Below are 22,422 nucleotides of genomic sequence, written 5' to 3' on the forward strand. Positions count from 1 at the left end.
ACAAAAATTATAATGAAAGATCGTAAAGTGAAGCTCCGTGAGATTGCTGAGATGACACAGATATCATATGGAAGTGTGTAAATACACATATCCTTCATGAAAAATTGAGCATGAAAAAGGTTTTTTCCAAGTGGGTGCCGCGATTGCTTTCGATGGAACAAAATGCACCCTGCTACAAGTCGATGAAAACAATGGTGAAATTGAACGAATTGGGCTTTGATCTGCTTCCCCACCCCCCATACTCGCCAGATTTAGCCCCCAGTGACTACTGGCTTTTTGCTGATCTTAAAAAAATGCTCCAGGGAAAAATATTTGGCTCAAATGAGGAGGTCATCGCTGAAACTGAAGCTTATTTTGAAGCGAAAGATAAATTTTTGTATAAACATGGTATTGAAAAATTGGAAAAACGTTGGAACCATTGTATCACCCTAAAAGGTGATTATGTTGATGAATAAAAAAAAAATTTGCAAAAAAAATGTTGTTTCCATTGTCAGTCTCGGGACTTCTTGATCCATGTGTTACTCATTTACAAATGTCAACAAAAGGGATATTTACTCAAAATGTCCGTTGTATTCAATTTTGGGTATGTATGGTTTTTACGAAACAGTGCGACTTTTGATCCAATTCATTAAAACCACAAGGAAGCGTGCTCATTATCTTGACACATAAATAAAAATTCACATTCGAAACACTTGAAAAATCACGTAAAATGATTCCAAATGTCAAATTGAATATTATACTTGACGAAATTGAATGTTATGCGAACATCCCCTAAAATGAATAGAGTATCATCAGTTCGTTTACGTGAATTAACCAAACATCAAATCTGTATAAAATGTTCAAAACGACGTATGTAACAATGAGAGATTCTCTTTGTTTACTTTCTCTTTCGATTATTGCGAAATATTCCTGCTTTTTCGGTAATTTCACCAGAGCAGATTAAAAGATGACAGCTTTAGTTATTATTATCGGTGAATGATTGGAGAGAAGGATTGCTGAGAGTGCCGTAGTAATCAAAAGAGAAAGTAAACAAAGAGAATCTAAAATCATCAGAAATAATGTACGCGTGAAAAATTCAATTTTGAAAATGGTGAACAGTGAGTCCTTCAAGTGCAGGTAGTTTGAACATTCGTGAGAAATTTTTTTTGGTTGCAATTTTTTACTACAAAGCAAAATGAATTATGATTTTGATTTAAATTAATCTGTCAAATATGCCCGTTTTGTAAGGCTCACAAACCCACACCCACGATGTTAACGGTAGCTGGTGGGTTTTACAGCAATTGAACTTCTATGCCACCTCCGGTGGAACCCTCAACGAGTGAACACGGTGAAAATTTGAGTATTTCGCGAGAAAAGATTTTCACCCGTACTTTTGCGACTGCACGTTGTCACGCATCGAGATTTTTACTTGTAGTCCAGTGAAATGAAACGAAAATTAACTGGCAATATAGCCCAACTTGCTGTGCCATCAATCGGTGTCATTTAAAGTGAGGTGACACCACCCAGAAGTGAAGAATAAGAAGAACTTCTATGTAGATTTTCTGAAATAAATGTTTATGTTTTTATGGTTAGAATCCTAATGATTTATATGAACATTTAGGAAATCTCCAACCAATTTTTAACATAACAGTTTTCTGGTATCTGAATGTGATATGAGTACTACACTACATTTTATATACGAATCCAAAATTTTTTACTGGATTGTGCACTAAACAGCTTTAAAATGGCAGTCCATTAAAACCTACGTGAAAAGTAGGGTCTGACCGCAACATCTTAGAGCTAAGGCAGTGTGTCTTATTAAATATGTTATAAAAAAGTAGGGTGGAAAATATTCTCATAACTTTTCACGTAACTATGATTGATCGGTTTTTTAAATGAAGAAAAGACATGTTTTTTTTTTCTGGAAAAAGATGCAAGTTGTCAGGTGAAATGTCCAAACCCTTTGAATCGAATTGTTTATTTTTCGGAAGAACTGTTTTGCAATAAAAATTTCTCGTCAACGTGTAAACATGTTTATGTGAAGTACAAATGGTCGGGTAATCGTTCAGAAAAAAAAAATTACTCGTACCCGAGTGAGCAGTAAATTTTTTTACCCGACCCGTACCCGAGTGAGCAGTACATTTTTTTACCCGTACCCGACGGAAAATAAAAATTTTTACCCGTACCCGACCAAAAATCCGTCGGGTACAGGTCGGGTTTCGGATAAAATACCCGAGACCCGACAATCTCTACCCCTTACCCATGTCCGATTTAGCTCAAATTTTGCATGAGTACTTTTTTCGAGATGCTCAAACTTCGGAACAATAGCGCTTTACGAAATTAGGTATGATCCCAAAATAATGAACCCACATTATACATTAGAGCGGTAAAAAACAACGTGTTTTGTCGGTTACGTCACTTATACCATTATATCTCCGGAACCAAAAGTCATAGCCATTTGGTCTTCGAACTTGATCAATGGTCCGACAGTAGCTTTCAAACGAGCATAAGTTTGTTAAAAAACGTTCAGCCATCTCTGAGAAAATTGAGCGCGTATAAATATCTTCAAAAAGTGCACACACACATATACACACACAAACACATTTTCCGATCTCGTCGAACTGAGTCGCATGGTATATAACACTATGGGTCTCCGAGTCTCCATTCAAAAGTTAGGTTTTCTAGCAATTCTAATACCTTTCTATAGAGAAATAAATATAAAGGCACTCTTCAAAAACTTGTTTTAATCCACATAGTGGTGTAATGATGCCTTTCTCATATCAATCATACTATCATATATAATACTGTGGTATTCTTCAAAAATATTTTCTTCTTCTTTAAAGAATTACCGAAATCAGTTTGTTTAACCGTCTACTGAGAAAAACTATACATTGGAGAAGATTTTAGGGCGATTTAGAATTTTTTACGGTTTTTCGTTCTTTTCAGTGATGGTTTAAAATTTTTAACACACTTTACTCTATATTTCCGGATCCGGAAGTCTGATCCGGATGAAATTCAGGAATTACATATGGGACTACAGGACCTTTCATTTGAATCTAAGTTTGTGAAAACCGGTCGCGCCATCTATGAGAAAAGTTAGAATACATATTTTCATTTTCATTTTAGTATGGGACCTAAAGAGCTTCCATTTGAATCTAAGTTTGTGAAAATCGGTTAAGCCATCTTCGAGAAAAGTTGGTGCACTTCTTTTCGCAATATTTTGCACATTTTACCCCATAATTCCAGAACCGTAAGTCGGATACAAATAATATTCAAGAATTTTGTATGGGACCACAAGACCTTTCATTTGAATCAAAGTTTGTGGAAATCGGTTCAGCCATCTCCGAGAAAAGTTAGTGCAAAAAAACGTTACATACACACACACACACACACACACACACACACACACACACACACACACACACACACACGCGCTCAATATGTTCGTCGTTTTGAATTTTTATTATTCGAAAATATGTTTTTTCTTACCCTCAAGCTTACGTTTACGTATGTTCCAAACGAATTTCCTCAGATTGTTCCTGTTTCTGCACAAAATAAGGAAAATTGTCCAGTTTGTCTGGCGTTTCAAAGAGGTGAAATAGAAATACGCAGAGTAACCAAGTAATTTCTACGTATAAAATACTCCATCAGATCTGTCTGAGTATATCAGATCAGTCTGATTATATATCTGTTATATGCGACGCGAAAACTCAAAGCGAATGCACCTAATTTTATCTTATGGCGTTTTCGTTTTTAATTTGCACTACACCGGTGCAGTGCTACACTGAGGCACGAATAAACGAACAAAAATGACGAAAACATAAACAGTAACCATTAACCACAATAAATTGTACAGAGCTACACCAAACTTTTGATGAGTGCTACACCAGTGGTATCGGCACAGAAAAAGTGTAACACTGGTGTAGTGCAATTGGTAAAAACGAACGGTTTAGGTGCAGCTTTCGCTACACCGGTGTAGTGCAATTTAAAATCGAAAACGACATTACTCTTAAAGTCAATCTATCGAATAGAGACAGCAGATCTTCCTCTAACTAATGGTTTCGTATACGAGATGAACACAGGAGTTGAGATGACCATTACCCTATCGCTAAAAATCACTGTAGGTATATCATTCATCTCATCAATTTGATTGAATTACAGGATACTTGTCAACAATCAGCTTAAGTTTTTATAGCAGAAAAAATCCTCGATCGCAATACGTAATGGAATTTGTAAATATTTGGAATCAAACGAAATGAAGAATCGGAGTTTCTTCACTAAATTTCATTTGTTGAACATTTCTATTCTCGTTCGTCACATGTACTTTCTAATTGGACGCGCCTAAGCACTGAGGCCAGCAGGTCGCGTGAATCACGTGGCTCGCTGTGCGTATTACATTCCTCTCCATGCTCTCTCGCAAGTGTGCAAAATGACCCACGATGTGGCCGGGTGGCCAAGAAAGTTTGGATATTTTCGGTTACAAGTTCGACTACATCACATAAAATCCAAGAAAGCTACCGCTTGTTTGGCAGCCTTTTTGAGCCATTTCCCTCTCATGTTTCGTTACGTTACAAGGCAACTAAAATGGTGCCGCCATAGAAATCGACTTACCTTTACAAAAATAATATCTAGACATTGTCAGGATAGATTTTTGATCCATGCTTGAAGAGTTGTCGTTTCAGCTATACAATTCTTTCTTCAGACGTTCCCGACCGCTAAAGTCAATGAATCATTCTGAAATTTTCACAGAATAATCTAAACTAATTTTCTAAGAGATTGTCAGTTGGGTTTTTTGATATTCGTCACCGTTTCTAAGAAAATCAATTTTGAAGCGTGAAAATAGCCCTCTAAAAGTCCTAAAACACACTGGCCTCAGCCCTTAACTCCGCCAAAACCAATAGTAATCATAGCTATGTATTTTTTAAAGTTATTTCAGTGCAATCAAATGTGTAATTTTGTTACTGTTAATACTGTAAATGATCTAGTGTATAGTTTGTCTATAATTGTATCAAATTATATATAGTAGTTTTTGTATCAGAAGTTCAATCTCCACCACTTGACTATCTACACATATATAAGTTTTTTTTTTGACGAGGAACGATAATCTGCTTTTGTAAGGTCTTTGTTACCAGAAATTTATATTTATTTTGTAAACGTCTGATTTTTTAAATACAGTTCCCCTGAAGAAGACGCCAATCAATAGCATTGAAACGTTAGTATTCAGCGCCGCCCTAAATCAAAATCGGCCCAAACATTTCTAAGATCTCGACCTCTTCGATAACAACACAAACACACACGGACATTTGCTCAGTTCGTCGATCCAAATCGATTGGTATAAGAAGTTTGGCCCTTCGGTCCTCGAAAGAAACCTTCAAAGTATAAGCGAATTCTATACCAAGTTTTCATATTTAAAAAGCAGGCAAAAAGATTTTATTTTCCATTATTTTATTCATCCAGAATTTTTTGAATACAATATAAACATAAATTCGTCTTGAAAAAAAAACAAACCAATTCCCGGCATTGAAAAAATGTCGGTTGTGTACAGCAAACTATTTCAGGGGCCTTAATCTATCAGATGGAAATAATGACAATATTACAGATATTCCGAAAGTTTTAATACTAATTTTAATACGCACTAAATAAAAACTTCTCTAAATTATTTCATTTTACCTATTCTTTCGATTTCCCAGGAAATTTGACATCATTCGTTTCTTACACACAAATTTATTTCGCCTAAAGTAGCTCATCTTTTTCATTTGTTTGTTTTGCCTAATATTCTACTGCACGCGTTCAATGAATAAGAAACAATCTAAGCTGCTGTAATGAGGAAAAAAACCAATTGAAAATATTCGCTATCCATTTAAACTCGAAACGGTTCGCGTACTCGCTTACAAACTAGACTGAAGACGTGAAATAAAATAATAATGGTGTCACTCGGAACGTACGACTGGCGTACAATTTTACTTGGTAGTCCTGGTTTACCTTTGATTCGATACAATCAATGATCTGTGTTCCCCAACAACACATATTTACAACATAAGAAGTAACGGTCATTTCCCACCAATTCCGATCAGAGTATCGTCCATCAGTTCGTCGTTTACTGTACCACCACTACCACCACCAATACCACCATGTAATGGGAGAGGACTCGGAGCAGGTGATTTTACGATATGCACTGAAACTGATGCCGGTGAAGTGACCGGTCCCGGACCGGCGGAACCAGAAGCAGCGGCAGCTGCCGCAGCTACTGCTAGATGATGATTTTTTAAAACAGCAACTAGTTGTTGAGTATTGTCAAACTTGTTGATCAGCTGAGCTGCAACAGCAGCCGCAGCCAAAGCTTGTGCTTGTGACGATGATCCTGCTGATGTTGTCGTTAAACCGTCCATCGAATTGCTGCCTACAGTGGCATCAATTAGTTTATCCGACGAACTATGATTGGACATAGTACTACTGGGACGGGATGGTGGCCGCATCAGATTGTTGCTAGTTGCGGCATCGACGGAATCGTTGCTGCTAGAAAAATCCATCGCATGACCCTGTAGGCCAACTGGTGAGGGAAACGGTGGAGGGATAGTAATTGTTGGGGTCGTTCTACCTCCAGAAGATCCTTTTGCATACAAAGAAGAAAAACCATCACGACTATTGCTCGAGGTTTGGTGGTCTAAATTCGGAGATCTCCGTAACATGTCATGGGCGGATAACATTTTCTGCACCATGTTTGGTAACATGGCCGAATGGAGAGGTGAAGCGTCCCCGGGTAACTTATTGAATGGAAGTGTAAAATCCTGACTGCCAGTGGGCGATTGGGACACGTTGGAAATTGGTGTGTTCGGAGCAGAAGAAGAAGAAGCTGGTCGGGAATCCTTCAGCTTGTCTAAATCACTGCTAGATCGTGCAGATAGTTTTGGAATTTGAAAATTTTTATCTAGAGTTTTGACGAAACCTTCCATATTTGGAATTGATGAAGTAAAACCAAGCATTTTCATAACATTCAGATTGGCCGCTGCCTGAGCGGCTGCTACTGCCATTGCGGCATTCGTAGCCATCATTGAGGAAGAAGCTTTCGAACCTGCTCGCTGTTTCTCTTTGTTACTGCTGCTACCATTGCCGGAACCAGACTTGTTGATCGATGACTTCAATGCGCTACCACCTGAACTAGATAAGGATCCTGATGAACTTGATTTTTGAAATTGTGATTTTGAAAACGATAGTGAAGTGGACGTTTTCCCACTACCGGATGACGGAAAGTTCCCACTGAAAGATAATGGACCTTGTTGTTTTTTCGAGATTGGTCCGCTAGATACACCCGGTTTTAGCCTTGATTTTAAACTACTTTTCGAACCGGATGAAGAGAAGCCACCGTGACTTTTCGATGAACCCTTCTTATTTTGAATGGTAAGCTTGATACCATCAGAGCTTGGTTTCACCATGTATTCCGAACTTTTTCCCTGCAATGCAGACAAATGTGCTGCCAATGCCGTCGCCGCTGACGCTGATGATGATCCCGATGAGAATGAGCCAGAGTGGTCTGTGAGGGGGACACAAAGGGTATATTATACCTTTACGTTGGGGGGATATTTTTGAATCCTAATGCTACTGATATTTTTATTGGTATGGATGGGATGAGAAACGAGGGTTAGTGAATTGACTAGATGATTTTGATATAGCTTTTAAAACTCACTTGAAACTGATGTTGGGGTTGTAGTTGTCGTCGAAGAAGAACTAGTTTTGAGGGATGCTTCTTTCAGGACTAAACCGGCATGGTGAACCAATTCCGGAAGCAGCATTAGCGAGTTTTCATCACCACTTTGAGCTGATTTCAATTTATCGATCACAGCGCTTAGAGAGCCTTTTCGATGCTTCATGGCTTGCTGGAGCAATAGCATACTGGCGGATGAAGCAGAAGATGCATTTTTTGACAGGTCAGTCGCACCAGACGTATACATGCTACTATCGGTAAAATCAATACTACCGCTTCCTGTGCTACTACCCCCACTACTGTTGCTATTCATCAGTTCCAGTTGCACGCCCGTGCTTAATGAAGCGCCACAACCCGACAAATCCAGCTGTTTTAACTTAACAGCGGGTAACTTCAACTTCGGACTCGAAGAACTGGAAGACGTCGAATATACGGCCTTTTTATCGCTTCGTTCTCGATCGCGATCTTTGTAAACCGAACCACTTCCGCTACTTTTGACAGTTGATCCCCCCGTTCCTGACAATAAAGACGTTGGACATACACTATCGTCTTTTCCACTGCTTATCAAACTAGATGAGGTTTTTGAACTAGGTGAATTTCCACTTGCAGCGGATTTCAGTGCAGACATACTTGGTTTACCCCCACCAGAGCCCCCGCCAGAAACGTGCTTTGGCGAGGATGTTCCAAAGTTTCCCTGATGCTTTGGACTACTGTGATTTCCTGGAGAATGCTTTGGACTGGATTTTGACATCTGGCTAGGACTCCCACCAGATAAAATTATTTGTCCTGAAACGCCACCGCCAGTACTACTGCTTTTCGGTGAAATTGGAGACACGGAGAACTTCTTGTTGCCGGATGGAGACGCTGGTCCATCAACAGATTTCGACGGAATTTTATGAGGTGGTCCCATTTGCAATTGATAGGCCATCTGTTCCTCGTGTTTGCGTTTTTTTTTCTTTTCAAGTTTTGCCCGATCCGAGTCGCTGCTTTTTCGAATTAGGCCACCGCTAGTCGCAGTGCTGTACTTTCTCTCATTTGTACCACTTTTCATCGTTGCAGAAGATACCATTGGAAGCGGTGTGATTGTAACTGAGGACGACATATTGGCAGTTGCATTAGCCAATGGAATTATTTCTACGCCCATTCTTTTGTCTACAGTAATGTTGTTTAGGACGGTATTATTTGCAGTGATGGGAGTAATGCTCACCGACGATGAAGTGAAAGATGGTTTCTCCTCGGCCGCACGACATCTAGACTGGTCTCCTACATCAGTCGCATCTTCGAGATCCGAACTGTTCGACGAACGTGTCAAATCAGGATCCACATTAGAATAATCTTCATTTTTAATGAAAAGATTATTTCCTACATTCATGCTTCCAGTAGCCAAAACCGGTGATTCCATATCGGGGACTCCTGTTATCGGCGATGATGATGACTTCTGATATACTGTAATGTTAGACTTCCCACCCAAAGAGTTATTCGAGTCACAACTGCTTAAATTTGTAGACTCGTCATAATCATCATCATCGCCTTCTTCCTCATCGATCTCTTTCTCTCCAGGCTTTATCAAACTACTCTTTGGGCTTCTACAAAAATCCTCCTCTCCACGTGGTCTTTTTGATTGATCTGTCAACTCCAACTTCCCCTTGCTGGTATCCAAGGACTCCTGATGCATCATACCACTTCCACCTCCTCCATTCGAATTTAAACCACCATTATGCTGTCCTTCCAGCCTTTGTATTCCGCTGCCGCCAGTTCCACTAGGTCCACTCCCTCCGCCCTCGTCTGGTCCCATGGACAAACTAAAATTTCCTTCATCCATACCATTGCTACCGTTGCCTGAACCGCCGCCACCACCACTACAAACTGCATTCACCGAACCGTTCGATAGTTTTCCCTTGAACTTGGCCTCGTACTCCTCTTCCCAAATGCGGAACAGTGCTCTCAACGTCACCGGAATTGACATTGTACGTTGTACGACGAGTGAAATTCGCTCCGACGTTTGTTCGTCACACTCATACCCATTGCAAAATACGCGCACCTGGATGGTAAGAGTATTCCTCAGATCGAACTCAACCGTTGCCAGTGACTCTTCAAAGGGATGCTCCAACGACACGCTCAGATACTGACATGATAATGCAGCCACTTCAAACACCAGTAAATCCTCGTGGTCGTGCATACGGGAGTTACTAGAACCGTTGTTTCGAATGCAACTAGTCAGTAGCTGGTTGAAGAGAGCTTGTTGACGCAAAAGTATCAGCGCCTTGGACACGTGCTGAGGTTCAGTGAACGGAATACTGCTAATCACTGTACCCTAAGACAATCACAAAAACTCGATTAGTTACATATACAACCCACAGTATAGATCTTTACCTGAAGATTTTTATTGGTCGTCATGTAATAACAATGATACTGGTCGGGCATAGTCACGAACAGACCCTTGGTAATATCATCCACAACGCCGTTCGTCTCAAGTTGCACGATTAAGCTAATCAAACAGGTGGGGCTTCCTATATCTACTGCACCTTCGGATGCCACAGTTGAACCATCTCCAGTGATTAGTTTAATCTGCTTCAGTAACGTTGAATTCAGCGCCATAGGTTTACTAAATCTGAGAACAAACATGGCCGGTAGTGAAGTCGAATTATGCTTCTCAATTGGACTGTACACAGGTGAGTTTCCTTGCTGAACCAATAGTGGTTGAATCTGTAACTTATTTGCAGTTGAAGCTTCCAAACTGACAGTCACACTGTAGCCGATTTTTTCGGACAAGATAAGCTCAATGCTTAATGGTTTCATTTTGCGAGATTCTAAATCTAGCAAATCGTAGGGCGCTACAAAATAGGTCAGCTTCATAGGATGACCCCCTCGCCGTTTTTGTACCACCCCAAGAGGCGATTTTAACAACAAAGTGTGTATATCAGTAAAATGCTGCTTAGACAGTGAGTACAGATTATACAAATCGGTTTCTAAAGCCTGCAATGCCACAAAGGCATTTACTTTAATTTTTTTCTCTGCATTTAACTGATAAATCGAAGCGAGACCTTCCAGTTGAGTGGTAAAGTCCACAAAATCACCTCTCTGTAAGCATGACACCAATTCACTGCAGCTCTGCTGTCGCATTTTACATTCATGATGGACTTTTACATCTTGAACCGTGCCGTTTAAATCGAGTATAATTTCCAAGAAAAACATATCGGAAGATATGAACAGTCCAGAAGTATCTTCACTCAATTTAAGGCTACAACAAAATAAAATATCATCAAAATAAATTCAACTTTTTTTTATAAACATCTAAGCTCACCCAAGCTGTCTAGTAAGACAATCCAAGCGTTCAACTAACCCTTGTCGAGATGTAACTTTGATGCAATACTGCATACTATCTAATGTTTTCTGCAAATTAGATTTTTCCACAACATCTAAGGCATAGCGTTTTTCCTAAAATCATACCCAAAACATGCCATTATGAAGTTATGACCGAATCAATTCGTCTTCCAGAATTAGAACCTACCAACAATGACATTCGAACAGATTTAGACATTTCCTGAAATGATTTGTACTGTGAAGACTTAGCTTTATTTCGCAACCGTTCCATCAGCAGTTCCATCTGCCATGATTCATGTTTATCACCACTGAAACATGACGTAGATTTACCCTGGATAACACCAGATTCACCCGTAGCAACAGATACCCCTTTAGTGCTTGCTAGCGTTCCTCCATTGGCTAGGATCGCGGATGGTAGTAACGAACCCAAATTGCCAGCTGCTACCGATGACATTCTGCATACACTTGCTTCAAAGGCTCACCGAAAGTCCGTACCTGTTGAAAACATCGAAAACATGACACATGGAGGTAGAAAAATGACAAAAAATTACTAAGCAGATATTTTCTCAGTAAAAAAAGAGAACACGTATAACAAAAATATTAAAAGAAGCAGTCATCTCTGGCTTCTACCGTCATCAGCAGCAGAAGCAGGCAGTCTTTCTCCTGCTTAGTGCTTGCTGGCCTCGACGACTTCACTGCATTATAATTTTTTTCCCATCCAATAGCGCGACCAATACTAACCAATCCACGGCACAACGGACAACTTCGTTACCAGAATCACAAATTGGGAGTTTTTCACTACAAATATTTGATATCTATGGACACATTTTCGTTACTTGACATAGGTATTTTATAATTTTTATTTGGAGCATTAGCACGCTCGAAGCACTTTCAAATCCACCATTCATGTCATAATTAGGGCAAGGATGCCATCTATGTCGATCCAAAAAATAGTTTGTGAAAAATCTACACTCAGAAAATTTTTCACTTCAATGCTACGTAAAAACGTATGTGTTTTCTACACGCTCGTTCAATGTTACTCTAAAGTAAGTACTATTTCACTCACTTTCGTTAAAAGTGGAACTCACGCGTTATTTTTTTGAGAACGGCCAACCTGTCAACTTCCACTTTCGAAAGAAATTGCAAGCGAGCTATGAAAGATAGAGTATTAAATTTAACACCAGACGAAAGAGAAAACTTTTCTCTGCCGTTTACTATTATGACTTACTCTCAGCGAGTGCCGAGTCATTCGAAATTACTCTTCAAAGTGAATGTTGACGGATGGCTTATTGGCCGTTCTCAAAAAAAGGCGTGAACTACTCTATAGGGAGTAAAGCTCACTTTTGAGTAAATATGGTAGTTGTCAAATTCTGAGTAACATTTGCTCAGTGCTATGAATGGTAGTTGTCAAATTCTGAGTAACATTTGCTCAGTGCTATGAATGGGAAATTTAGCTCGAGTGAGTAAATATTACACAATATCATTCGAATTATCTAAAGAATGCTTTATTTTTACCAAAACTGCGTGTAAATTAAAAACAATGCAACATTTTTTTAAATATTTTCTCATTTATTTATTTACATTTTTTAGTTTTTCCATAAAAAGTTGAAAATGTTCTTTAAACTCCCTCACGTATCCTGGAACGAAGGTTGCGCAAATGTGGCAACGAAAAACTTCAATAATTATTAGGATTAGGAGGTATAACAATATTACCTTTTGATTTTCGATAGACTTCATCTACCACAGGTTGGAGCTGCTCCATTTTTTTTCAAATTTTCTTTCTACAAAAATCATTGAACGTAAATTTTCACACAACGTTTTCAAAGCTCTGTGAGTAAAACTTGTTGTCAATTTAGAAACTGAATGAAAGCAGACCCTGTCAGCTTGGAGCGAAATTAATTTTCAGTTCAGCAACGCCATCGCACGGCATCACATTCAACAGATCATGTCAAATATATGGATGCGCAGTGCTGCTATTTTGACGCGAACGAATTTGACATTTATGGACGAAACATGGCCTATATTCAAGAAAATTTTGACTGGGTTTCATTTTCAGTGATCAAAAAAATAAGAAAAAGGTCTCATCAAAACCAAAAATCCAAACCAGATAAATCTGGCAACCTAGCAACGCTGCAGAGATTTTTTCGGATATACAGACTTTTCCAACCCTGTCTGAAGATATTTGAAGTTTTTACCTGGCATCTCTGGTCGAATTACTCTGTTACCAGAGTTACCATATTCACAGATTTTTCTGTAAAACCACAAATTTTTTTGCCTGTTTCGACACACAGATTCTGTGTCACAGAACACAGATTTTATGAAAATTCACAAATTTCTAAAAAAATTGATAAATATTTCATAAAATTGGCAGATTTTCGAAATGTTTTTCACAGATTATGAACGAAAATATGCAACACGGATGGTACACAGATTTTCAAGTTGAAACACAGATTTTAGAATGGCAACTCTGCTGTTACTTGCTAATAGCTACCAGAGATGCCAGATCTGCAGATTTGTCTGTAAATTTGCAGTGTTCGTACATAGTGCTGCAGACATTTTTAGTTGTGCAGACTTTTGAAAATCTAGTTTGTCGCAGACTTTCGTCAAAATGTAAAGACTTTTGAAATTGCCGCGACTTTTTTTTTGTTCGTCAAGTTAGTTTAGCGTATCATACTTTATATTAAATTAAGACATACCAGCAAACTGTAATTTTTTTTTCGAATATACAGACTTTTGCAACCCTGTCTGAAGATATATAAAATTTTTACTTGGCATCTCTGATAGCTACGATGAATCTATATTGGAGTCTTTTTTCATTTTTGGAATAACAGACTATTGATCTAGTCAAAATGTTCATACAATACAATAGATTATTGTTATTATGCAGCTTTAATTCACAAAACAATTCCTTTGATTACTACCGCAATGAGACTCTGTTTTCTTCCTCGATTTACCGGCACAATTCGTTTTCGCTGCTGTTGCCTAGGAGCTGTCTTGGGATTGGTAATTCTTTTCTATTTGCTAATAACCATGCTTATTACGGTTAGAATGCATTTTTTTTTTACTTTGGAAATATATACATCTTTTTTATTTCCAGCACTCGACAACGAGCCAGTACACGAAATGCTACGAAACAATTGATGTGGTTTATACGTGGGTAAATGGTAGTGATGAACGATTTTTGGACAAGATTGCCCAATATTCAGAAACCCTAGATAAGGCTCGTTATGATGACAAAAATGAGTTGAAATATTCTCTCAGATCACTTGAAAAATTTGCACCCTGGATAAGACACGTCTATATTGTGACTAATGGCCAAGTTCCGTTCTGGCTTGACCTTGATAATACAAAAGTACACTTAGTTCAGCATACGGACATTGTTGATGATGATACAGTGCTTCCTACATTCTCCAGTTCTGCAATCGAAACGCTTATTCACCGCATTCCGGGACTTTCTGAAAACTTCCTTTACCTGAACGATGACATTTTCCTAGGTGCGCCATTGTTTCCTGATGATCTGTTAACTCTATCAGAAGGTGTAAAAATATTTACTGCTTGGTTGGTACCCGATTGTGCACCGGATTGTCCATGGATGTTTGTAGGAGATGGCTCCTGCGACAGTCACTGTTATTTGGAAGAATGTCAATTCGATGGTGGAGATTGTGATCACTCTGATTATCTGAACCATGATCACGAACTGAAAGAGGAAGATTATCCAACGGTTACAGACCTAGAGGAGACTTTTATCGAAATTCCAAAAAGGTTTCCTCGAGGAACGAAAAAATCCGAAAGCATTAGAGATATCCATGAGATTTTTATGCAATCGAATTTGTCTTCCACCAAGGAACTGGTAGATAAATTCAACAGAGATAAAATGAAAAGTAATAAGCTCGGTTCTAAAAAGAATATAGCAAAAAACGAGAAATCTGAACACGAAGAAAAAGGTGAAGAAACAATGACTAACTCACAGGATGTTTTTGCACATTCCCTAATACATACGAATAAGATTTTTAATAAAGCTTACGGATTTAAGAATCGGAAAGTACTAGCTCATGTTGGGTTTTTGCTAAATGTGAAAATTGTGGAAGCTATGCTACAGCGATTCAGAGCAGAATTCGTTGTTACGAAAAGTCACCGTTTTAGAGAAAAAGACGATCTTCAATACGCCTTCACGTACTATCACTTCTTAATGAGTGAGAGCAGAAACAAAAGTGTTTCTGAGATATTCGACGATTTTGACACCGACTCCTCAGGGTAAGAAAGTAAAACAGATAGCTAATTTTATTTTCATATTACCTTCTTTTCAAGAACTTGGTCTGACCGTGAAATTCGAACATTGTTGGCAAAAATTTACAATTTACCACTAGATTGGTCTGCAGTAAGATATTTCGAGGAAGTAGTCACCAACTGCTCTCTACAGCAGAACAATTTCATTGCTCTGAAACACCAACTGGATCAGAGAATTGTCTATCCCACATTAGTTTATGAACGCTACGAGGATTCCACAATTGTGAGAAGACAATATTTTTGGTACTGATTTACTCAATTAGCTAATGTATTTTCAGCCTACTGTCACCAGGAACCTAGTTCTTCATTGCCATGAACTAACGGATATGATGCGAGCCAATTTTGGTCAGGTACCTCTGTATAGGTTTCACATAAACCAAAAGACGGGAATCTACAGTAATTTTAAAATGCTAACGTCTAACATCACTCAGGTTGTTGATGCACTTGATGAACTACGCAAGAACCCGAAGAAATTCAACTGCATTAACGATAACCTAACCGAGGACAATCTGGAAGAAAATCAACTGATATCAGCCCTACTAGAAGATTTCTATCTTTCACTATTTCCTGCCCGAAGTCAGTTCGAACTGGATAATAACTATCGTAACAGATTTCAGTACTACGATGATTATCGGGACTGGTTGGATCGCAAGCTGCTGGTTCGTAATATCGCTTACAGCATTTGCCTGATGGTCTTTCTTATTTGCACAAAGATACTCTGCTTTCGGCACAAAGCCAAATTTGCTAGCACACTCGTGTTTCTTGGCAGTCGTCAAGATTATAGGGCGATTTGAAAGGTGCATCGAAGTGCTCTTTGATGCAATCATTCTTCCCTCTTCAAGCTAGATAAATTGTTTTATTATATTTTATTACATGTATTTATGTGAGTGACAAGAATTAAAGTGAATACACACAAATGTCAAAATCGTATTATGTTTCTGTTGAAGTGAATAGAATAAAATTAATTCTCGGTTGATTTTTCATTAGGGCGTATAAGCAAGTGACAGTTTCTCTTTAATCACTCTATCTTTCGATTATTGTGATGTGAATAAAAAGATTTTTTTTCATATTACTATTCTGTTTGAAAGTCGAAAGTTTCGGGTATCATTTCATGCAAAAAGTTGAGTGATAAACGTAGAAACCGCTTGGTAATTAATAGAAGAGAAAGTAAACAAAGAGAAACTGTCACTTGATTATACGCCCTTTTGAAAAATTAACCGAGAATTGGGTTTCTTACCGTCACTGCTAACCTGTTTGTAAACAGAGATTTTTTTGTTTGTCTGTTGTCAAATTGGATGAGAAAAATCAATTTGGTGAGCAAAAAAAAGGTTTTACTACCCATTTTCCGTACCATTATAGCAGATCGAATTCAATTTAGTGAGCAAAAAAAAGTCTCACTACCAACTCGCTCTGTACGTTTTTCCTCAACCGCTCTGTACTTTTTGGTGCTAAACTGTGCTCGATTTCCAAAATTTTTTTGTTTGTTGTCAAATTGGATGAGAAAAATCAATTTGGTGAGCAAAAAAAAGGTCTCGCTACCCATTTTCCGTACCATTATAGCAGATCGAATTCAATTTAGTGAGCAAAAAAAAGGTCTCACTACCAATTCGCTCTGTACGTTTTTCCTCAACCGCTCTGTACTTTTTGGTGCTAAACTGTGCTCGATTTCCAAAATCTGTGAAATTCTGTGATTTATTCAAGAATCTGGGAACATTTTCAGAAATCTGTGAAAATCTGTGTCATTTTAAAAATCTGTGCAGAAAATTCAAAATCTGTGAAACACTGATTAATCTGTGAACCTGACATCTCTGACCGCATTAACACATAGAAAAACGTGATCACCAGGTATTTGACATCGTGGGTTCCGTGCACTCTACATCGGTGTGTGTAACAGACACGTCAAATAGCTTAATAGTGACACCACAAATGAAAAAAATTGCCTGTGGGCAAGACGGATCGTTATCGGTCTTAGCTGTCTATCAAGACAATACAAAGAAAAAAAACTGCCTATCAAATGGCTCCGGTCAAAGCAGTGTTGATAGACCTGAGTGGAACTTTACATATTGATGACCAACCAACCGAAGGATCAGTAGATGCACTTAAAAGGTACTTTCCAATGTCGGTTAAACTGCAGACGATAATATTATTTCTTCTATCTGAATATTTCAGATTACGGCAGTTAGATATTACAGTAAAATTCGTAACAAACACGACCAAAGAAAGTGTTTCATCCCTCTACGCCCGGTTAATAAAAATAGGATTCGAATTAGAATTCAATGAAATATGCAGTTCCCTTACGGCTGCTTCCAACTATGTCCAAATCAACGGATTAAATCCGTACTATATTGTAACCGATGATGCACGAAAGGATTTTCCTGAGAATGATCCTTCCCTGAAGTATGATGCAGTCGTTATTGGACTAGCACCGGATAATTTTACTTATAAAAACATCGATGAAGCTTTCCGAATCTTACACCAGAGTAATGGTACAGCTCGCTTAGTTGCAATACACGAGGGAAAATATTACAAAACGGATCAGAAGATTTCCGTTGGACCGGGGTGTTTTGTCAAGGGTTTAGAGTACAGTAGCGGAATTAAAAGCGTTTGTGTTGGAAAACCTAATGAATACTTCTTTCGTTCTGCTTTACCGGAAGGAGTGACACCAGCAGAATGCATCATGATTGGGGATGTGAGTAGTAAATAAATGTTAACGCGGTATTGATATACCTAATCCATTTACAGGACCCGAATGACGACTGTTTAGGTGCTATGTCAATCGGAATGAAGGGATATCTGGTTGAAACAGGTAAATATCAACCAGAACTTGTGCAAGACAATGCTCGTCCAAGAGTTGACGGAATTTTCAAAAACTTCAGTTCGGTAGTTGATTATATCGAGGAAAACCTCATTTCCTGAATAAAGTTTCTTTCAATTCTATATTATTTTCCAATGATAGTCGATAGTCAATTGAGGATGTATTTCGTGAAACAGCTTATTGTTAGCTCGAAAATAGACAAAAAAAAACTATAACCTCACAAAGGACCAGAAAAATATAAAGCAAGATAATACATGCGTAGAATAATTATCAATATTTAAGCTTTCTTGATCTGTTTTATCGGATTGGAGCGTTTTTGTGGAGCCCACTTGAGGTACGCTGAATCGATCATCAATTTTGGTTTCTTAAATTGAGGCAACTGAAGGTGCTCTTGGACAGCCTTTGACGTAACGCAGATGACATGTTGTCCCTTCCAGTATTTGACCATCTTCATGGACTGCAATGTATAAATTATATCATCCTGTGTGATTCCGGATAGTTCACTAAGTTCTTTGATGGTTGTAGTGCGATACTCTTTCATCAGTTCCAACAGCGTATACGCCCAGTAGCTACGATAACTAAGACGCCCCAAATCCGAGAGTGGTTTCTCTGGACTCCCGACAATGCCTTCACGGCGAGATAACTCATAACTGAAGGCGATTAACAACTTTCCATAACCTTTACGCTGATACGGTGGAAGTATTAATATGCATGCGACGTTGTTTCCCTCTGGCGATTCTTTCTCCTTGGAAAAATAACCAACAATATGTTGTCCATCCTTATCAATTTCGCACAGCACGTAGAAGAAAAACGGATCAACATCGTAATAAAGAGTTTTATGATCAAGAAATAATTTCGCCATCAAGCAAAGTGTCTGACAGTAGAACCGATGGTCTTTGCCGTCAATTTCAAATATGGATACAGTTCCTTTTCGATATATCTCGTTACCCGGAGGTTGACGTCTGCTACAAGTTGTTTTGTGATGCTGAAGCGTTTTCACCAATCGCATATATCTTAGACAATATTCACACACGTATAATGTTCCAACCTTACCGTACTCTTCCGGATACGGCGAAAAATACCATGTATCAATTTCATATTTCCCAAATCTTAGTTTATCGATATATTTGACTTTTGTTATAGCTTCATGTTCCTTTTCTAGAGCAGCAGTTGTGGGATCCATCTCAGCGTAAGTTTTCTGTACATGATTGATCTCGTCGTGACGTCTTTTCTGATTCCGGGTTATCTTTCTGTCCGGGTCACCATCAGCAATGTCTGTATCACCGGACGGTTTTCCTGTTTTCGGTATATCCTTAGTGTTTGTTGCAGTGTTAACTAGTGGACTTTTTCCATTACAATCTTGGGGTAGAGAATTACCCAATACGGACGTTTTCTTATCGAGTCCAACAACTGCAGTAGAAATCCTATCCCTAGTAACCCATTGATCCAACCGTCGGTTCAGTCCCTCATAGTGAATGTAATACTCGCACTGCTTTGGATCGCAAGGATTCTGTCGACTTTGTATTAGTTGAGCCGGATGCCAAGAACCATCTTGGCGCTGTACTGTATATTCCGCTCCTATCACCAGTTTATCATCACCATCATCACATTTCTGAAAGACTGGAATCATAAAAACCATAGATATGAAAAATACCTGTTATACCTCAACAGGAATAGGCGATGTGTCTTTTGCACTAGTGCTCGTTGTGGCTTTCATCGATTGCTTGGTCGAGTTAGTCACCCCATTATTATCCTGCTGTTCGTTTACCTTTAAAGACTTCTGAGCGACCATTTCTGCAGCCTTCATAGAGATTATATGAATAATACAGAAATATTTATGATATTTTTCGCCATTCAAAGCAAAGCGCCGTCTGTTCAGAGATGCCAGGTAAAAAATTCAAATATCTTCAGACAGGGTTGCAAAAGTCTGTATATCAGAAAAAAATCTGCAGTTAGCAAGTATGTCTTGCTGGCAATTTCTCTATAAAGTCTGACACGCTAAACTGACTTGACGAGCAAAAAAAAGGTCGCGACAATTTCAAAAGTTTGTACATTTTGACGAAAGTCTGCGAAAAACTCGATTTTCAAAAGTCTGCAAAAGTCTGCACAACAAAAAATGCCTGCAGCACTATGTACGAAATCTGCAGATTTACAGACAAATCTGCAGATCTGCCATCTCTGCGTCTGTCATTAGACCAGCGTTGCCAGGTTGTCAGATTTATCAGGCAAAAGCCAGATTTTTCTCGCTTCGTCAGACCCTCAAACTAACGAGATCTTTTACCAGATTTAATAAATTTTGCCAGATTTTATCAACTTTACTAATTTTTGTCTGATCTGACTAGATATTCACGCTTTTGGCCTCTAGACGATAGATGATGAGATCCTTTTTTTTTGCTCACGGAAAATGAAGCCCGTTCCAAAATTTTCTTGTATATAGTAAACCTAGAGTGACTATAATCAGAGTGGCGACAGCTGTTCGTTTGGAATGACAGCTCCCAGTTCCAAACGAGCAAACGACCTGTCAATTCAATGTAAAGCTAATGGAAATCTGGGGGGGCTGCTTTTGTTCCAAAATGGACCAGTTTCTGATTGGCTGATTTTGATGATGCCACCTGCACATTGCTAAGACAAGACCTGACAACTGGGGGGGCTGCTTTTGTTCCAAAATGGACCAGTTTCTGATTGGCTGATTTTGATGTTGCTACCCGCACATTGTGAAAAGACAAAACTTTTGCAGGGTACGCGAGCAATGATGCCAAGTATAAAGAAGATCAGAAAACAAGTTTATTAAAATGTATAATTTTAGCTCACAAATGAAAATGAAAATTTTCAGAGAATGTTTAACTTTTTTTCAATCTCATTTGTAATAAATGATTATAGTGCAGCACTGTGTAATTAAAATCGTTTCTCTTTTAGTGAATTGAAGTGTAAACAAAAAAGATTGGTTAAATTAGTGTAAACTCGAAAGTGCGTTTAGTTTTACGAGAAGAATGAACTGTTGTATTCCACACTGCTGTTGCACTAAGCATTTCTATCCAAACTTGACTTTTTCCGATTTCCAAAAGATCCGGTAATACGTCAACAATGGATTCGATTTTGCATTCAACATGAGATATTTCGTGTTTTGTCATCAAAGCTCAATTAATTGTTTTAAGCATTAATATATAGTAAAAACAATGCATTCACCAAAACATTTTTCATGTTTATTTCAAATCAAAAACCGAGTTTAAAAATTTAAATTTCATAAATATTTTTTTCTTACCATAGAGTTATTAAAAAATCTGTAAATATGGCTACACTGTAGCCAATACGTTGGTATTTATTCCACAGGGCGAAAATGACGAGAAGGATCATTCGGAAGGAAGAATAAGAAGCCAGTTGTCAGGTCTTGTCTTAGGCACATTGTGAAAAGAAAAACTTTTACAGGGTACGCGAGCAATGATGCCAAGTATAAAGAAAATCAGAAAACAAATTTATTAAAATACATAATTTTAGCTCACCAATGAAAATGAAAATGTTTCACTTTTTTTTTAATCTCATTGGTAATACATATTTATAGTGGCAGGACTGTGTAATTAAAATAGGCATCAAGCCGTTTTTCTTTTTAGTGAATTAAAGTTTAACCAAAAAAGATTTGTTAAATTAGTGTAAACTCGAAAGTGTGTTTAGTTTTACGAAAAGAATGAACTGTTGTGTTCCACACTGTGGTCGCATTAAGCATTTCTATCCAAACCTGACTTTTTCCGGTTTCCAAAAGATCCGGTGATAAGTCAACAATGGATTCGATGTTTCGTTCAACATGAGATATTTCGTGTTTTGTCATCAAAGCTCAATTAATTGTTTTCAAGCATTAATATATAATGAAGAAATGTATTCACCAAAACATGTTTTATGTTTATTTCAAATCAAAAACCTAAAGTCTAAAAATTTAAATGTAATGTAATGTAATTTTTTTACTCTTACTGTGTCATTTTTATTTGCATGACTCATAAAATGCTTGTGTCAGCTAAGAAAATTATGGATTGCTAAACAAAATCGTTCTATTTTTCCATGTTGATCATGTAAGTCGATCGGAAATTTTACATTCCGTTGGATCGGAAATTCTACATTCAAATCATAAACTATATATATTATATGTAAACCTGAATAAAGTATATATAGCATATTATTGAGAACCCAATATCTGAATGATGACATTTCATTTTCAAATTCATATACATATGAAAATAGAGAAATCCAGATACATTTTTGAGTCAGAGACAGATTTTTGAAAAAATAACATGGCAACTCTGGTTGCAAAAGTTAGTAAATCCGA

At 38.0% G+C, this 22,422-nt stretch overlaps 4 protein-coding genes across 5 annotated transcripts; 2 read left to right on the top strand and 2 right to left on the bottom strand.

Annotated features, from left to right (window-relative positions):
* Positions 1 to 5,407: 5,407 nt before the first annotated feature.
* On the bottom strand, positions 5,408 to 11,924 carry LOC131435463 (mediator of RNA polymerase II transcription subunit 1). The gene is made up of 6 exons (XM_058603370.1): positions 11,747 to 11,924; positions 11,193 to 11,500; positions 10,986 to 11,119; positions 10,055 to 10,922; positions 7,664 to 9,995; positions 5,408 to 7,510 (listed from the first exon to the last, which is right to left on the bottom strand). Exons 2-6 carry the CDS (start codon positions 11,457 to 11,459, stop codon positions 6,030 to 6,032), a joined length of 5,082 nt encoding a protein of 1,693 aa, XP_058459353.1. The 5' UTR covers positions 11,460 to 11,500; positions 11,747 to 11,924; the 3' UTR covers positions 5,408 to 6,029.
* Positions 11,925 to 13,766: 1,842 nt separating this feature from the next.
* Positions 13,767 to 16,217, top strand: LOC131437051 (N-acetylglucosamine-1-phosphotransferase subunits alpha/beta). 2 transcript variants are annotated; one of them, XM_058606100.1, is made up of 4 exons: positions 13,767 to 14,008; positions 14,103 to 15,259; positions 15,314 to 15,515; positions 15,571 to 16,217. In XM_058606100.1, exons 1-4 carry the CDS (start codon positions 13,931 to 13,933, stop codon positions 16,084 to 16,086), a joined length of 1,953 nt encoding a protein of 650 aa, XP_058462083.1. In that variant the 5' UTR covers positions 13,767 to 13,930; the 3' UTR covers positions 16,087 to 16,217. The 2 variants fall into 2 exon arrangements, with proteins under 2 accessions (XP_058462083.1, XP_058462082.1); XM_058606099.1 differs by having other exon boundaries at positions 13,768 to 14,047.
* An 899-nt stretch (positions 16,218 to 17,116) lies between these two features.
* Positions 17,117 to 18,271, top strand: LOC131437073 (haloacid dehalogenase-like hydrolase domain-containing protein 2). The gene is made up of 3 exons (XM_058606135.1): positions 17,117 to 17,398; positions 17,462 to 17,981; positions 18,035 to 18,271. Exons 1-3 carry the CDS (start codon positions 17,307 to 17,309, stop codon positions 18,206 to 18,208), a joined length of 786 nt encoding a protein of 261 aa, XP_058462118.1. The 5' UTR covers positions 17,117 to 17,306; the 3' UTR covers positions 18,209 to 18,271.
* A 91-nt stretch (positions 18,272 to 18,362) lies between these two features.
* LOC131437072 (histone acetyltransferase KAT8) lies at positions 18,363 to 20,009 on the bottom strand. Its single transcript, XM_058606134.1, has 2 exons — positions 19,771 to 20,009; positions 18,363 to 19,719 (listed from the first exon to the last, which is right to left on the bottom strand). The coding sequence occupies exons 1-2, from the start codon at positions 19,912 to 19,914 to the stop codon at positions 18,385 to 18,387; spliced, it is 1,479 nt and encodes a 492-aa protein (XP_058462117.1). The 5' UTR covers positions 19,915 to 20,009; the 3' UTR covers positions 18,363 to 18,384.
* Positions 20,010 to 22,422: the final 2,413 nt, after the last annotated feature.

Source organism: Malaya genurostris, chromosome 3, assembly GCF_030247185.1.
Source record: "Malaya genurostris strain Urasoe2022 chromosome 3, Malgen_1.1, whole genome shotgun sequence".
NCBI classification, from domain to species: Eukaryota; Metazoa; Arthropoda; class Insecta; order Diptera; family Culicidae; genus Malaya; species Malaya genurostris.